At 41.3% G+C, this 18859-nt stretch overlaps 1 protein-coding gene across 1 annotated transcript in view; it reads left to right on the top strand.

Annotated features, from left to right (window-relative positions):
- Positions 1-18238, top strand: part of CCDC192 (coiled-coil domain containing 192) — a 134904-nt gene extending 116666 nt beyond the window's left edge. Inside the window, 3 exon segments of the mRNA XM_055142038.1 lie at positions 17117-17647; positions 17650-17823; positions 18161-18238. Coding sequence (XP_054998013.1) covers positions 17117-17647; positions 17650-17823; positions 18161-18238 — 783 coding nt within the window.
- Positions 18239-18859: the final 621 nt, after the last annotated feature.

Raw genomic sequence — 18859 nt, 5'->3', positions numbered from 1 at the left:
AACATAAGAAAAAGTAGGGGATCAGCTAAGGAAAGGTTCCTTGTAATTTATGGAATAGAAAGGATTATATCATATTATTCTTCAGTGTCTACTCAGATGAAGCAAACCTCAAAAAGCAACTTGGTACAAACTTTGAGAAGATTTTGGTACTTTTTACTGTCCTTGTTATAGCATAATTTGGGCTACCAGTACTAATTCTCCCAAACAAATAATTGTATCACAACTCTGTTTAATTCAATCACTTCAACAAATTCTCATTAAAATTCTTATTTAAAAAAAATTCCACCAAAACCAAAGCTCTTATCTACTAAGCATAATAACAGCTGTTAGGAATATTGTGACAAATGTGAGAATCCCATCAGGAACTCATACAAACATGAGTCTCTTAAATATGAGTTATTGTCAGGAATGTAGAGACAGTACAAAGGTTAAGGTGCTTACCTTACATTCAGTCAACACTGGTTTGATCCCAGCACCATCAAGAGTGACCCCTGAGACAAAAGTAGCCCTTGAGCATAACTCTTTGTGACCTAACGTCACCCCCCAAACAAACACAAAGCAGGTGATTGTAAAAAGAGATGGGAAATGGCAGAGAGAATGTGGATGCACAGAGGGCAAACCTGATCAGCAGCACTTCTTTACTGGAGCTTCTCAAGTTTACCGTGTATGTACTCACTAAGAATACAGATTCTTGGAACCCTCGGGCTAGGGAGATGGCTCAAAGGGTTGGAATGCATGATTTACTTGTGAATAGCCCAGGATTTTGTTTTGTTTTTTTAATTTAAATTTTTTTTAAATTTTTATTGAATCACTGTTAGATGTACAGTTACAAAGTTGTTTGTGATTGGGTTTCTGTCATACAATGTTGAAGTCTGTCTCTATAGCAGGCTCTCTCTCCTCCCCTCCCTCCCTCCTTCCCTCTCCCCTTTTTCTCCTTTCTTCCCTCTTTTGACATTATGGTTTGCGCTATAGATACTGAAAGGTTATCATGTTTTCGTCCCTGTACTTACTTTCAGCGTCCAGTTCTTATCCAGAGGGATCATTTCCAACTATTCTTGTTGTAGCGGTCCCTTCTCTATCCTAACTGCCTTCTGTCCCCACCACTTGTGGCAAGCTTTCAATGGGCAGCTCAGTTTTGATCCCCAACATTGAATGATACTCCCAGGCCCTGATCATTGAACTGGACGTAGCCCTGGAGCACTGCTGCCCCAATTTTCCCTTGCAAATGTCCTAGTTAGCCCTCACAGAAAAGTAGCCTCATAGTAAACATCAGGCAGAACTAGAACCACTGTTACTAATTAATTGAGTCCATTTAAATATTTAAGGACCAGTTCCTGAAGGAAATGGCTTCAAGGGTCACTCTATCCTGTAGAATCATCTTTATAAAAAGTTGGTCTTGATTCAAAGCGGGGATAGCTTCAAATCACAAGTGGGAAGGGTGTGGCCTAAGGGTGCTGAATAGACCAATTTTTCATTAGGGACATTTCAATGGGCAACTGTGTTGCAAAAATTGACTAAGAATCCAGGGGGCTGGAGAGATAGCACAGTGGGTAGGGCATTTGTCTTGCACGCGGCCGACTGGGGTTCAATTCCGAGCATCCCATATGGTCCCCCGAGCACCGCCAGGAGTAATTCTTGAGTGCAAAGCCAGGAGTAACCCCTGAGCATTGCCGGGTGTGATCCAAAAACTGAAAGAAAAAAAAATCCAAACATGCTTTTTTTGGGGGGAGGAGTTAGTTGGAGAGGAAAAGTAGAGTGAGTGAGCATTTGACAAGAAGAGATGTATTGACTTTTATTACCAGGATGAAATATTCACATTCCCAGCTTAAAATTTCCACTTTTTGTCATTCCTCCAGCAGGACTTAAGAAAGCATTCAATGTCACATCAAAATGGGGCCTCCCGCAAGCAACACATGCATTCCAGCCATTTGAGCCATCTCTCCAGCCCCAGGGTACCAGGAATCTACATTCTTATAGATCACTCAAGCTCAGTAAACCTATGAAGTTTTATTAAAGATGTGCTGCTAGTGAGGCTTATTCTCTGTTCACTTACATTCTCTTTTCCATTTCCCATCTCCCATTATAATCAATCACTAAACACATTATTTTTCTGACAACCTAAATATCAGACAACAGGCAATTTTTAAGTCAGACTGAAATAGTCCATTGGTCTTTTTAAAGCTTGTTTTAAATCCACGAGGTAATTAGCATGATGATGAGGTATTTCTAAAGCAAATCATCAGGTAATTTGTATAGTTCAAAAATTACTTAGGGGGCTTGAGCGATAACACAGCGGTTAGGGTGTTTGCCTTGCATGCGACCAACCTGGATTCAATTCCCAGCATCCCATATAGTCCCCCAAGTACCTCCAGGAGTAATTCCTGAATGCAGAGCCAGGAGTAACCCTTGTGTATTGCCGGGTGTGAACAACCCCCCAAAAAAACAACAACAAAACATAACTTGGAGGGCAGAAGTCTTGGACCACTGACGTAATCTACAAGGCTGTAACTTGCGGACATTTCAGGTTAGAAGGTCTGGAAGTGGGGGCAAGGGAATTGTCACCTGAGCAGCAGGTACTAACGCGGCTGCCGGTTAATCTTCCCTCATCATATCCCATTAGAACCATAAATAAGCCTCTTATTCAGAACTCACTAGGGCAGCTTGATCACCCCAACCATATTAGGCCAACAGTCCATTAGCCCCTACTCTAGTTTGGTTGTTGTTCCTCCACCCAAACATAAAATCAATCTTGAGCACAAGAATCCAAACTACAAAGATCACAGTGGTAAAGAAATGCAGAAACCCACCAGGCTTAGTGAGCAAAGATGCTAGTCCAGATGACCCAACCAGTAATAATCAATCTTAGAAACTTTCTGAAAAGGAATTTAGAATGGAGCTGTTAAGGTTGCATAAGGAGCTCAAAGAAACATTGGAACACACCACCAATAAGCTACAGAGGATATAAGAGCAGAAATAAGGGAAATGTCACAGATGTCACTGACAGAGTGACATCTGAAAAACGTGGTAGGTGAAAAGAAAAGTTCACTGGAAGGCCTTAGCAAGAGGAAACACCTACTGAAGACAGAATCAGTGAGCTCCAAGATGAGGTGCAGAGAATCTCCAGACAACAGCAAAAGATGGAAAAGAGCCTCAAAATAAACCAAGAGATGACAAGAGAACATTTGGATGAATTTAAGAACAACACAAGAATCAGGAATAAAACCCCGATGAAGAAGCAACTGTCAAAGCCATCATTGCTTCATTGCTAAGAAGTTCCTGGAAATGAAGAGTGCATGCATCCAGATCCAGGAGTCCCAAAGGGCACTAGCTAAAAGAAATCCAAATAAGAAATACTCCAAAACACATCCTAAGCAGAATGACGAAAACCATAGATAGAGATAGAATACAGAAAGCAGCAAGATCAAAGAAGGAAATTACTTACAAAGGACCATCCTTAAGATTTACAGCAGACTTATCAGACAAAACACTCCAGATCTGAAGACAGGGTGAGAAATAGTGAAAAAACTCAATGAAATGAACACCTCACCAACAATACTCAGACTCTCATTCATATTTGAAGGAACAATGCACAGCTTCACCGATAAACAACTCAGGAACTTTATAGACTCAAAACTATTGTTACAAGAAGGACTAAACAGGCTACTTTAAGATAAGACAAGGCACTAATATACACCAAACTCTTGCAGAAAGGTGGGACAAAAACCCATAACAATAATCTCTCTCAATGTCAATGGGCTAAATGCACCAATGAAGAGACACAGAGTAGCAGAATGGATTAGAAAATTGAACCCTAAACTCTGTTGACTGCAAGAAACATGTCTGCTGAACCATCAGAGAAAAAACAGATTCAAAGGCTGGAAAACAATTCTAGAAGCAAAAAAAAAAACCCTCAAAATTATCTGGGGTGGCCATATTAGCATTGGACCACATAGACTTCAGACTGAAGAAGGTTATCAGAGACGAGAAAGGTCACTTCTTAATGTTCAAGAGATCTGTACATCAGTTAGAACTCCCATACCTAAATGTATATGCTTCTAATGAGGGACCTGCAAAATATTTACAAAACAACTGCTTGAAGACCAATGGAAAAGGGTTGAATACTCTGACACACACGCCCAAATACATGATCATCTAATCTTTGATAAGGGAGCAAGAAATGTGAAGTGGAGCAAGGAAAGCATGTTTAACAAATTATGCTGGCAAAACCGGACAGCTACATGCAAAAAAAAATGGGCTTAAATCTCCACCTATCACCATGTACAAAAGTCAGATCAAAATGAATTAAAGACATCAACATCAGACCAGAATCCCTAAAGTACATTGAAGACAAGGACGGCAAAACCCTGCACGACATTCAAGCCAACGGTATCTTCAAAGATGACACGCCACTGGCCAAGTGAGTGAAAACAGAGATAAATAAATGGGACTATCTTAAACTAAGAAGCTTCTGCACCTCAAAAGAAACAGTGACAAAGATACAAAGACAGCCTACAGAATGGGAAAGGATATTTACCCATTAACCATCTGATAAAGGGTTGATATCAAGGATATAAAATGCACTGGTTGAATTCCACAAGAAGAAAACTGCCAACCCGATCAAAAAATGGGGTGATGAAATGAACAGAAACTTTCCCAAACAAGAAATCTGAATGGCTGAGAGGCACATGAGAAAATGCTCGACATCACTAATCATCAGGAAGATGCAGATCAAAACAACAATGAGATATCATCTCACACCACAGAGACTGGCCCACATCCAAAAAAAAACAAAAGCAACCAGTGTTGTCGAGGATGTGGGGAGAAAGGGACTCTCCTTCACTGCTGGTGGGAATGCCGACTGGTTCAGCGCTTTTGGAAAACAATATAGAGATTCTCAAAAAATTAGAAATTGATTTCCCATTTGACCCAGCAATACCACTCCTGGGAATATATCCCGGAGAGGCAAAAAGGTATAGTAAAAATGGCATCTGCATTTCTATGTTCATTGCAGCACTTTTTACAATAGCCACAATCTGGAAAAAAACGGAGTGCCCAAAAACAGATGACTGGTTAAAGAAACTTTGGTACATCTACACAATGGAATACTATGCAGCTGTTAGAAAAGATGAAGTCATGAAATTTGCATATAAGTGGATCAACATGGAAAGTATCATGTTTAGTGAAATGAGTCAGAAAGAAAGAGACAGACATAGAAAGATCGTTGTCATCTGTGGAATATAAAGTAGTAGAATGAGAATGGGAGACTAACACCCAAGAGTAGTAGAGATAAGAACCAGGAGGTCTGCCCCACAGCTTGGAAACTGGCTTTACATGCTGGGGGAAAAGGCAGCTGAGATAGAGAAGGGAACACCTAGTAGAGAATGTTGGTAGGACCCCACTCAGGTTGAAAGATGCGTTCTGAAAGTAGACTGTAGACAGAACATGATGGCCACTCAATACCTTTATTGCAAACTACAACATCCAACAGGAGAGAGAACAAAAGGGAATGCCCTGCTGCAGAGAAAAGGTGGAGTGGTGGGTGTTGGGGTGGGTGTAGTGGGAGGGATACTGGGAACATTGGTGAAGGAGAATGGGCACTGGTGGAGGGATGAAAACTAAATGCAAACATGAAAGTTCATAAGTTTGTAACTGCACCTCACAATGATTCACTAATAAATTTTTTTTAAAAGATAATGGCATTTTTCAAATAAATATATCAAACACTCCTCAAACTCAAATGGAACAACAAATCCCCACAAATAGCTAAAGCAATTTTTGGGGAAAAAGAGAAGACAGAAGACATCATCTTCCACAACTTAAAACTGTACTGTGAAGTGGTATTGGAGTACAGACAGATCGGCAGACCAATGGAACAGAATTGAATATCCTGACAACAACTTTCAAATACATGATCACTTAATCTTTGATAAAGGAGCAAGAAATATGAAGTGAACAAGAAAAGCCTCTTCAATAAGTGGTACTGGAAAAATTGGGCAACTACATGCAAAAAAGAAAAAAAAAAGCCTCTCCAGATCTCCAGATTCAATGCATAGACCTACTCTTCTGTTTGGCCAAAAGAGTATTTTGTGTTTTGTTTGCTTATTGTGGTTTTTTTTAAGTGTACTCTTTAATTTTCTCCAAATCCCACTATTTCCTATTGTCATATTCTGCTGCTTAAGATATTTATCTTTATACCCTGTCGTGTCCCTATAATTGGGCTTATTGTGCTTATCACCCTACATTTTTTTCAATACCTTCAACTTTAGATTTCTGATTTAAACACTGGAAGTGAGTACATTAGCCCACTCTCACGGTTCATACTTATTTCCATATGCAAGAGGGAGACAACACAAAAAGATGCCAGAAGAAAATTAACTGACCAAGAGTTAGCATAGCATTTAACTCATCAGTTAAAGACAACATCTAAATCTCTTTCTCAAATTTGTGTTCTGTGTAGAAGGGAGCCTGATCAACTTTTATGGTCATTTTAGGGGAAAAGAAGATAGCTCAGGGATCAAGGTGCATGTCTTGAATGCATGCTGCCCCAGCTTGAATCCTGAAACAGCCTGGGCCCCTCTAGAACTACGAGAGAAATTCCTGACACCCTCAAGCACCACCATGTACAGCTGTGGTGGCCACTTAGCAACACAAAAAAAACCCAGGATCTCTGGGCACTAGCAGCATCTCACTGCCATGCCCAAGCTAAACCATTCAGGGTATGACCAGTAGTGTGCCCTGGATACCTGCAGCTTTGCTTGTAAACCCCGCTCCAAAGTTATATTACTTCATTTTATGTTTGATTTGGGGGCCATAAATGGCAGTACTCAGGGTTTACTCCTGGATCTTCATTCAGGAATTACTGAGGGTGGAGTTCCAGGGACCATATGTAGTGAGAGGGTGAAACCCAGGTCAGCTGCATGGGAGGCAGGCAAGTGCCCTGCCCACTGTACTATCTTTCCACTCCACAGAATTATTTTAAAAAGGGCCAGGGACCCTGTTCTATTGATTCCTGACTAAATCTCGCAGGAAATACATGCTACGCAGCTAAAATTTATGGAACTACCAGTTTCTGCAGCTGAAAACTCCAGGGCACCCTTGGGAGACAGGCAGGCCAAGTAGCTGCCCTGCCCAAGCCCTGGCAGCTGCACCACACCCCACTGCTGAAGCCACACCAAGAGTTCAGCTCCATAGCTTCATGAATAGTCTCTGGGGAGATGCCAAATTGAGAATAATTTCAGGAACCCTGATGCCCAGGCTAAGTCTGATGTTTTACCAAATCAGGGTGGCCAGTCTCCCCAGTCTCCTACAGCTACTGCCTTGTCAACTTATTGGCCTAGAATAAAGATCCTGAAGTCTCTGAATACCTCCTAATTCCTCAATTCTGAAATTCCAGTAGAAGCACACCAAATTGGTGGAAATGTAACACAGAAGTCAACTAAACTCAATGAATAAAAACAATAAAACAGATGCTCAGCTAGCAACAAATAGTAATAAATTCTTACACAAGGACTTAACAACCCCATAATTAGGTATAATGATTTTCACATAAAATGATGTCTATACTTACTAATTTTAATATTGGAGATTTTTATTCAATCAATTGCAAGTTTAGAATTATATCAACAGTTGAGACTTTTGTTGACATTAAACTAAATAAAAAAGAAATAAATAAAAGGGCAAGGAAGACAGTTCAAAGAGTTGGTAATTATGTGAGGTCTTAAATTCAACCCCTAACACAATATGGCCCATAGAACCATTAGTGGCTTCCTAGCACAACATTATTGGCACCAGCAATAAGCCATCAGACCTTATTGAAGTATTATTATAAGTGACTCCAGAGTACCCAAACACTGCAGGGAACCTCTATATTCACACAAAGAATGCATTTAATTCATACCACAATCTCAAGCAAAGGGTAAATGAGGACTATTAGAATTGGCAAGCCTTACTTCAGGATGTGCACAAGCATCACAATTCAATATTTCATTCAAATCCCAGTGAACACCATGCTGGGTGTGCAAGCACCACAAACAGATGTATGACCTCAGAGAGTACCACAACTGAACATGTGCGATCCCTCATCACTGGGACAAGAAGAAAGCAGGAAGGTGGGGGTGGAGGGCAAGGAACAAATAACAGTAATTATGACACAGAAAGCAAGTGAAGTTCATGTTTTACTACCACAAATAAAGTTTTAGTGAAACAAAAAGATGCTTATTTTTACACTTGATCTTAGTCAAGAGGCTGAGAAGCAATGATGCTTGTTTTTATTTAGTTATAGTCTCTGGACTTACTTGTTATAATGGCAGAGTTGAAAAGTTGTGACAGAAATCTAGAGTCATCAAATCTAAATATGCAGGCCTTCACAGAAAAAGTTTGGTGATACCTTATCTAATGCAAATTACATGAACTGTGTGCATTCACTAGCAAGTAAGCTTTAGAACTAGGCTTGAGTTTTCTTGAAGCTATTGTTCCAGTTTGATTACTCTTTGTGACCAGGGTGAAAATACTTATACAAATTTATTCTCAGTGTGGAATAAGAAAAACATGTTGCCAAGAGAATCCCAAAAGTCACCAGACTGGTAAAATGTAAGTTCATATGTTTTTGAGTATTATTATTTTCTCTTTTAGGAGGGACCATCCAAGCAGTGTTCAAGGGGCTTCTTATGACAATATTCAGCCAGCTAAGATGTACTCATTGTAAATAATGATATACTAGTAATTTTTTTTTATTAAGAGGATTCTGGAAGCCAGAGAGATCGTAGAGCGGGTAAGGCATTTACTTTGCACACAATCAACTTGGGTTCAATCCCCTGTATCGAATCTGGTCCTCCAAGCCAGGCCAGGAGTAATCCATGAGCGCAGAGCCAAGAGTAAATTCTGAGTACCTCCAGGTATGGCCCAAAACAAAACAAAAAAGGAAGAATCTGTTCCTGTTCACAGACATTGTTTTATTAGAGAGTTAGCAGGATGGTAACTCATCTCAGAAGGATGGTCAAACGGAACATCAAACAGATTGAATTTTGAGTTCTAAGACAATGACCTTGCTAAAACTCCTTCACATGTGTGGCTTAGATGTGACCAAAATACTGCTTTGAGGGAGCCAAGCTTTATGGAAAGATTGAATACCCGGAATTAAATAACAGAAAAGGGCATCGGAACCAAAAATCCTGATCAGATCAGTAGAACATAAGACATAGAACTGAAGTTGAAATTGTGACATAGGAGTTTAGAGTCAATATTCTTACAGAAAAATTTTTAAAAGAATTTGTGAAGACTTGAGTTTTTCAGACTAAGATTTACAGGGACCTCAGCATTGTTATCATTAAACATACAACCAGAAATTTTTGCTGGGTCCAAATCACCTTCCATTGAATTCTGCTCCTCCAGAAAGTTGTGGAAATCCCACTGTATTGGTGTCTCCACAGCTCAGAACACTGTTCCCACCCTGACCTCCTCAGCTTCAGAGAATGACTGTCATGTTATGACTGTCCCCAATTCCCCCACATACAAAAACAGTTTAGGTACTCTGTTGGATTTAAGCCATACACAGAAGAATCTCTTTTAAGTGACAAAAGTACAAACTAGGCTGTGACATTTGACAAACTGTTATGAAATTCTTGGGAATAGTTAAGATATGGTGCAAGAACGCACACTTTCAGTTCAACGTACTCCTACTCCTAAACTTAAGATCACACATTTTTGTTCTCAGTAGATTTCTGTGCTACAGATATCAGCTCAGATACCTCCACTGATATTTTGCTGAAGACATTCTAATTCCTTCCACAGAGAAAAAAGCGCATCTCCATTTTTTTTTTTTTTGGCTCTTCATCCTTGAACCCTCCCCCCCTTTTTTTTATTGAATCACTGTGAGATAGTTACAAGCTTTCATGCTTGGGTTACAATCTCACAATGATTAAACCCATCCCTTTACCAGTGCACATTCCCTACTACCAATATCCCGGGTATATTCCCCTTTTCCCACTCTCCTCCTGCCTCCATGGTAGACAATATTCCCCATAATTTCCCTCTACTTTTGGGCATTATGGCTTGCAACACAGACACTGTTCGGTCCATTATCTACTTTCAGCATGCATCTCCCATCCCAACTGGTTCTTCCAGCCATCATTTTCTTAGTGATCCCTTCTATATTCCATCTACTTTCTCCCCTCCACTCATGAAGCAGTCTTCCAGCTATGGGGCAATCCTCCTGGCCCTTGTATCTACTGTCCTTGGGTGTCAGCCTCATGTGATGTTATTCTCTACTCCACAAGTGAGTGCAGTCTCTCTATGTCTGTCCTTCTCTTTCTGACTCATTTTACTTAGCATGATACTCTTCATGTTTATCCATTTATAAGCAAATTTCATTACTTCATCTCTTAACAGCTGCATAGTATTCCATAGTGTAGATGTACCAAAGTTTCTTTAACCAGTCATCTGTTTTAGGGCACTCGGGTTGTTTCCAGATTTTAGCTATTGTGAACAGTGCTGCAATGAATATATAGGTACAGATGTCATTTCTACTGTGCTCTTTTGCATCCTTGGGATATATTCCCAGAAGTGGTATTGCAGGGTCATATGGAAGCTCAATTTCTAGTTTTTGAAGGGCTGTCCCTATTGTTTTCCAGAAAGATTGGACCAGTCAACATTCCTACCAACAGTGAAAGAGCATCTGTTTTACCCCATATCCACGCCAGCACTGGCTGCTTTTGTTCTTTTGAATGTTGCCAGTCTCTGTGGTGTGTGATGATATCTCATTGTTTTGATTTGTATCTCCCTGATGAATATCGATGTGGAACATTTTTTCATGTGCCTTTTGGCCATTTGTATTTCTTTTTAGAGGAAATTTCTGTTCATTTTTTCTCCCCATTTTTTGATGGTGTTGGAGGTTTGTTCTTTTACAATTCTACTAGTGTCTTGCATAACCTAGATATTAATCCCTTATCAGATGGCTATTCTTTCCCATTCTGTGGGCTCTTTCTGTATTTTTGTCACTTTTTTTTTGAAGTGCAGAAGCTTCTTAGTTTGATGTAGTCTCATTTGTTTATGTTTGCTTCCACTTGCATGGTCAGTGCTGTTTCATCCTTAAAGATGCTTTTAGCTTCAATGTCATGGAGAGTTCTGCCTACATTTTCTTCTATATACCTTATAGATTCATGTCTGATAATGAGGTCTTTAATCCACTTTGTTCTGACTTTTGTGCCTGGCATTAGCATGTCTCCATTTCTCTCTTCATTTTATTTTTAAATTTTTAAAAATTTTATTCTTTTGGGGGCTGGAGCAATAACACAGCAGATGGGGCATTTGCCTTGCATGTGGCCGACCCAGACTTGATTCCCAGCATCCCATATCCCATATGGTCCCCTGAGCACCACCAGGGGTAATTCCTGAGTGCAGAGCCAGGAGTGAACCCTGTGCATCGCCGGGTATGACCCCCAAAACAAAATTTATTCTTTTTTTATTTTTATTTTTTTAACTGAGAATTGCTCTTTATTTACTTACTTTTAAGATCAATACATTTTTATTCTTTTTTGTTTTTTAAATTAAATCAATGCGAGATACAGTTATAGACTTGCAAACTTTCATTATTACATTTCAGTCATACAATAATTGAGCACCCATCCCTCCACCAGTGCCCATTCTCTATCACCAATGTTTCTAGTATCCCTCCCCCTCAACCTTTTCCCACTCCCTGCCTCTGTGACAGGCACATTTCCTCTTATTGTCTCTGTCCTTTTGGGTGTTATGGTTTGCAATACAGGTACTAAGAGGTCATCATGTTTGGTCCATAGTCTATTTTCAGCACATATCTCCCATCCCAAGCAATCCTCCAACCATCATTTACTTAGTGGTCCCTTCTTTCTCCCAGCTTCCTTTCTTCCCAGCATATGAGGCCAGCTTCCAAGCCGTGGTACAATCCTCCTGGCCCTTATCTCTACTGTACTTAAGTGTTAGTCTCCTATTATGTTACATCATATTCCACAAATGAGTGCAGTCATTCTATATCTGTCCCTCTATTTCTGACTAATTTCACTCAGCATGACACTTTCCGTCTGGGACTAGTTTGTTTTTCATGAGCATCATCTTGTTGAGGTTCAGCTGCAGTCCGACATTTCCACACTCATGGTCAAAGTCGGCCAGCATTTGTGCCACTTAGCTAATGTTTGGCATTATGAGAACAATGTCATCAGCGAAGCAGAGATGGTGTAGTTGCCGACCATCTATCTTCACTCCCATTCCTTCCCATTCTTGAGGGTTACACTGAAAAGTTTCGGTGAAATGGTATCGCCCTGCCGAACCCCTCTCTTTACATCAATGATCACTTCCTTGTAGAATGGTGAGATCCTGGTGGTGAATCCACAATACAGCTTGAGGAGGATCTTGATGTACTGAGTTTGAATGCCCTGTTTGGCTAGGGCTTCAATGAACACTTCAGTCTCAACATAATCAAAGGTCTTTTTTTAAGTCAATGAACGTTAGACAGAGTGGCATCTTGAACTCTCGTGAAACTTCAATGAGTTTGGTCACCGTGTGGATATGGTCGATTGTGCTGAATGCTTTTCGGAACCCAGCTTGCTCGCATGGTTGTCCTTCGTCTAGTGTTCTGCCTATTCTATTCAGGATGACATGAGTGAACAACTTGTAGACTTGTAGACGACAGACAGCAAGCAGATTGGGCAATAGTTGCCAATGTCGTGGATGTCTTCCTTCTTGTACAGTAGAACAGTCCTGCTGGTTTTCCACTGGGACAGAACCTTGCATTCAGACAGGTAGCGTGTGAAAAGCCAAGCCAGTGTATTGATGAGTACTGGCGTCAGATTCTTCAGGTGTTCGGGTCTGACCTTGTCTGTACCGGGTGCTGTACATGTCTTTACCGATGAAAAGGCATGTCGGATTTCGTAAGGAAGAACGTTGGGAATGACATATCCATCTTGCGGAATTTGGTATGTGGGCAGGTGGACGTGGTTGTCAAAGAGATATGAGTAGAAGTCGTGAATAATCCTCTCCATTGTGTTTCTGGAAGATGTGATAGATCCATCAGGATGTTGGAGGGCAGTCATCTGGGTCTTGTAGTTGGCGAAGGACAGGCGAGAATTGTGAATACTTTTCCCAGCTTCTACTGCATCAGCCAACACTGCTGCTCTTCTCTCTTTGAGGTATTCCTTTATCGCATCTCTGCACAGCTTTGCGAACTCAGACATTAGCTTGTGATTGCCTGAGGCTTACGCCAAACCATGTTGATGAATGAGCTCGAGAGTTTCATGAAAAAATGAACTAGTCTCTGACACTCCATTTGCTCTAAATGGAATGAACATCTCCAAATGCAGCAGCTACGTGTACCTGGGTTGAGAACACAACAAGAGGAATGACTTGGCGCCAGAACTGCGCAGGAAGAAGAGAGCAGTATGGAAAGCCTTCAAGAGCGTCAAAGAAGTGGTTAAAAGGATGAAGGATCTCTGGCTCCGGGCACATCTTTTCGATTCCACCGTTCTTCCTGCACTAACATGCACCTCAGAGTCCTGTGCCCTATGCAAACAGGATGAGAACGCTACTCGGGTATCACAAATAGGAATTGAAAAAGCTATGCTAGGAGTAAGTACCATGTCTCACTCAAGTGAGAGAAGGAATCCGGAGTTCCAACCTCCGTCGATGGTCAAGAATCAGGGATGCTACCTGCGTGGAAGATGGTGGTGGCGGCAAAATGCACGTGGCAAGAGCCACCTCCTAAGACTCCCAACCCAGAGGTATGAGTTTGCAGTGACATGGCTCATAGGCGATCATGGGATGGGGGGTGTTACTGCCACACTCTCCACCCAGATAAGATCCGTGTGCGAAACGGACCCTCTGCTCCTAAAGACTATGATCTGAGAGGTTTTCTAACCCATTTTGGCACCCAGAGCAGCTTCTTACAGAAATGCATCTAGACTGTGAACTGAGCTAAAATATCAGAATCCAAAACCATATAGAGTTCATATAATCTTCATTCTCAGCAATGGAAAACAAATTATCAAATGATGCCTTTTCAGCAGGCCTGATTGTTGGGGGAAAATTCCAAACAATAATAGTGAGTTCTCTATTCAAATGTTGAATGTATTCAAAGTATAGAGAGAATAAAGTGAAGATCATTAGCTACTTAGGTGGGGGGTGGGTGAGAAGGGGGTATATTAGGGCTTTTGGTGGTGGAACATGTGCACTGGTGAAGGGATGGGGGTTTAATCATTATATGACTGAGACTTAAACCTGAAAGCTTTGTATTTTTTTCACGGTGATTCAATAAAATAAAAATTTTTAAAAAAAAGGAATCAGGGATACTGTCTCATCTGCCAAGATATCAAAAATCAGATGGGCCGAACACGTAATGCAATTCAGAGATGACTGCTGGACTAGAGCTGTTACCGACTGGATTCCACGGGACGTCAAAAGACTGCATGGCTGACCACCAACGAGATGGTCAGACTTCTTCATAAAAACCCTGAACAAATGGCTTGAGGCACTTCCTGTCCCTGGAACGAGCAGGTATCATTGGGCTACACTAGTACACGACAGGGACAAATGGAGACGTTACTGGCGCCTGCTCAAGCGAATTGAAGATTTACAGGAAGACAAGTGGTAAAAGTGATACAAGTGACACTTTCCATGTCCATCCATTTACATACAAATGTTATGATTTCATCTTTTCTAATAGCTGTATAGTATTCCATTGTGTTAGATGTACCAAAGTTTCTTTAATCAGTCATCTGGAGAACTGGTCTTTAGTAGGAAGTATATCACTGGGGGAGGGAGGGTGGGGGATGGGGGTGGAGTGGGGGTAATGGTATTAGGAGGAATGACACTGGCACAGTTGTGTAGGGAAACTGATACTCTGGTAAATGGTGTGGTGATTGAATATATATATATTTTTATTAGTGAGTCACCGTGAGGTACTATTACAGATTTACAACTTCCACACTTGCATTGCAGTCATACAATGATTGAGTACCCATCCCTCCATCAGTGCCCATTTTTCACTACCAATGGTCCCAGCACCCCTCCCCCTACCCGCACCCCCCGCCCCCCACCCCACCCCACCTCTGTTTGTCTCTCTTTCTCCTTTTGGGTGTTGTGGTTTGCAGTAGAGGTATTAAGTGGCCATCATATTCAGTCTATAGTCTACTTTCAGCGTGCAGGTGAAGTGGAGCAAGGAAAGCCTCTTTAACAAATGGTGCTGGCAAAACTGGACAGCTACATTCAAAACACTGGGCTCAGACCTTTACCTAATACCATGCACAAAAGTCAAATCAAAATGGATTAAAGACCTCAACATCAGACCAGAGTCCATCAGGTATATTGAAGACATGGTTGGCAAAACCCTCTATAACATTGAAGCTACAAGAATCTTTAAAGAAGGGGCTGGAGTGATAGCACAATGTGTAGGGCATTTGCCTTGCACAGGGCTGACCCGAATTTGATTCCCAGCATCCCATATGGTTCCCCGAGCACCGCCAGGAGTGATTCCTGAGTGCATGAGCCAGGAGTAACTCCTGTGCATCGCTGGGTGTGACCCAAAAAGAAAAAAAAAAGGTATCTTTAAAGAGGACACTCCACTGACAAGCAAGTGGAAACAGAGATAAACAGATGGGACTACCTTAAACTGAGAAACTCCTGCACCTCAAAAGATACAGTGACCTTGGGGTTGGTGCAATAACACAGGGGATAGGGCGTTTGTCTTGCATACGGCCGACCTGGGTTTGATTCCCAGCATCCCATATGGTCCCCTGAGCACCACCAGGGGTGACTTCTGAGTGCAGAGCCAGGAGTAACCCCTGTGTATCACCAGGTGTGACCCAAAAAGCAAAAAAAGAAAAAAAATACAGTGACCAGAATTCAAAGATAGTCCACAGAATGGGAAAGGATAATCACCCAATACCCATCTGATAAGGGGTTGATATCAAGGATTTACAAGGCACTGGTTGAATTTGGGGGAAAAAAAATCCAGCCCCATCAGAAAATGGGGCAATGAAATGAACAGAAACTCTCAAAGAAGAAATATGAATGGCCAAAAGGCACATGAAAAAATACTTTTCATCAGTAATCATCCTGGAGATGCAGATCAAAACAACAATGAGATATCATCTCACACTACATAGACTGGCCCACATGCAAAAAAACAAAAGCAACCGGTGTTGGCGTGGATGTGGGGAGAAAGGGACTCCCCTTCAATGCTGGTGGAATTGCTGACTGGTTCAGCCCTTTTGGAAAACAATATGGACGATTCTCAAAAGATTAGAAATTGAGCTCCCATTTGACCCAGCAATACCACTTCTGGGAATATACTCAGGAGATGCAAAAAAGTATAGTAAAAATGACATCTGCACTTGTATGTTCATTACAGCACTGTTTACAATAGTCAGAACCTGGAAAAAACACGAGTGCCCGAGAACAGATGACTAGTTAAAGAAACTTTGGTACATCTACACAATAGAATACTATGCAGCTGTTAGAAAAGATGAAGTCATGAAAATTGCATATAAGTGGATCAACATGGAAACTAACATGTTAAGTGAAGTGAGTCAGAAAGAGAGGGACAGACATAGAAATACTGCACTAGTTTGTGAAATATAAAGTAACAGAATAGGAGACTAACACCCAAGAATAGTACAGTAAGTACCAAGAGGATTACTCCACAGCTTAGAAGCCAGCCTCACATGCTGGGGGAAAAAGCAGTTCAGACAGACAAGGGACCACCAAGTAAAGGGTGGTAGGAGGACCCGCCCGTGATGGGAAAAATTTTATTCTTTAAAAAAAATTTTTTTTTTGCGTTTTGGGTCACACCCGGTGATGCTCAGGTGTTACTCCTGGCTTTACACTCAGGAATCACTCCTGGCGGTGCTCAGGGGACCATGTGGGATGCTGGGAATTGAACCTGGGTTGGTTGTGTGCAAGACAAACGCCCTACCTGCTGTGCTATCACTCCAGCCCCTTAAAATTTTTTTAAAATTGAATCATTGTGATGTTCTCAAGGGTGGCACTAAAGAGTTTCAGTGAAAATGGTGTCGCCCTACCAAACCCCTCTCTTTACGTCGATGATCACTTCTTTGTAGAATGGTGAGATCCTGGTGGTGAATCTGTAATACAGCTCGCGGAGGATCCTGATGTAAAACTGCCACAGAAGGAGATAGAGGAGAGGGAGAAGTATGGCAGACTGTGCAAAGACAGACACGAATCCAGTGGCTTCTTCATCCGGACATCAGACCCAGATTCTGATGAAGATGAGGACTATGAGCAAGAGAGGAGGAAAAGAAGCCTGGACGGAGCTGCCATCGCGACCCCCACATCACTGGTGGAGAAGGACAAAGAGCTGCCCCGAGACTTCCCCCAAGAGGAGGAGTCCCAGCTGCGTCCACAGTCCTCCAAAGCTTCCATTCCTCCACCTATGTACGAGGAGCAGGACCGGCCCAGGTCCCCTCCTGGGCCCGGGAACTCCTTTCTTGCCAACATGGGTGGCACAATCACACATAAAATCATGCTGAAGTATGCTTCCAGGAGGGCCAGGGGCTTAGCAAGCACGAGCAGGGCTTGGCAAGCACTGGGCACAGTGCTGTCGGTGGACAAGATGAGTAAGCAAGGAGGCAAGATCATCATGGGGGACGCCACGGGAAAAGGATTCTTGCTTCCAAGAAGTCAGACTCAAACCCACTGACCGAAATCCTTAAGTGCCCTACCAAGGTGGTCCTGCTCAGGAACACGGTTGGTGCAGGAGAGGTAGATGAAGACTTAGAAGTTGAAACCAAGGAAAAAAACTGCCAAACTAAAGAGCTGCAAAATATGAGATGCGTGCTGAAAGTAGACTATAGACTGAACATGAAGGCCACTCAATACTTCTGTTGCAAACTACAACACCCAACAGGAGAGAGAACAAAAGGGAATGCCCTGCTGCAGAGGCAGGGTGGGGTGGTGGGGGCTGGGGTGGGGGTGGTGGGAGGGATATTGGGAACATTGGTGCAGGAGAATAGACACTGGTAGAGGGATGTAAACGATCACTGTATGACTGAAATGCAAACATGAAAGTTCCTAAGTTTGTGACTGTACTTCATGGTGATTCACTAATAAAAAATTATTTAAAAAAAGAAAAAAAATCCTATAGGACATAAAGGACAAATTCACAAATTTACAATTATAGTTGAGTAATGCACTCTCAATAATTGATAAAACAACTTCACAAAAAATCAGCAAGGATGTAGAAGAACAGCAATACTAAAAGTAAAAGGTTTTAAGTAAAAGGATCTTTTACTTAAGTAAAAGGCTTTAACCAGCACTTACACATACTACATCCATCAAGAAAAATAAATACTTAGCTCTATGTGCCCCTAAACCTAAATCAAGATAGATTGAATCCTCATTCATTAAAAAAAAAAATACCAGCTAACTTAAAGAAATTTAAACCATATATAGACTGTTCTTTTACCATATGGGATCAACTTAGAAATCAATTTTAAAAAATCTCTAGTATAAAAATTAAATGTTACACTTCTAAATAGTTCATATAATTAAAAGTCTAAGAGAAATTTTTAACATATTGAACTGAATGAAAATGACACTATGACATTGAAATGCGTGGGTTTTGCTAAAGTAGTGTAACAGAGGGATACTTGGAAGGATAGTTTAAAGGTTAAAATACTTGACTTGCATATTATTGTGACTGTCACCCTGGTTCAAATCCTAGCACTGAATATGACCCCACGTGTATTGGGCTACAAATGAGGATAATTGAAAAAAATTCCATATGATTCACAAATTAAAAAGAAGTCAGAAATTTTCATATCACTGAAAAACAGGGAATATCCATATGAGTCCCAAAGGATAAAGAAGAAACAACTCG

The sequence above is a fragment of the Sorex araneus genome, chromosome 6, assembly GCF_027595985.1.
Source record: "Sorex araneus isolate mSorAra2 chromosome 6, mSorAra2.pri, whole genome shotgun sequence".
Classification (NCBI taxonomy): domain Eukaryota; kingdom Metazoa; phylum Chordata; class Mammalia; order Eulipotyphla; family Soricidae; genus Sorex; species Sorex araneus.
The sequence above is the reverse complement of the archived record's forward strand: the minus strand, read 5'-3'. Positions and strand labels throughout refer to the sequence as shown.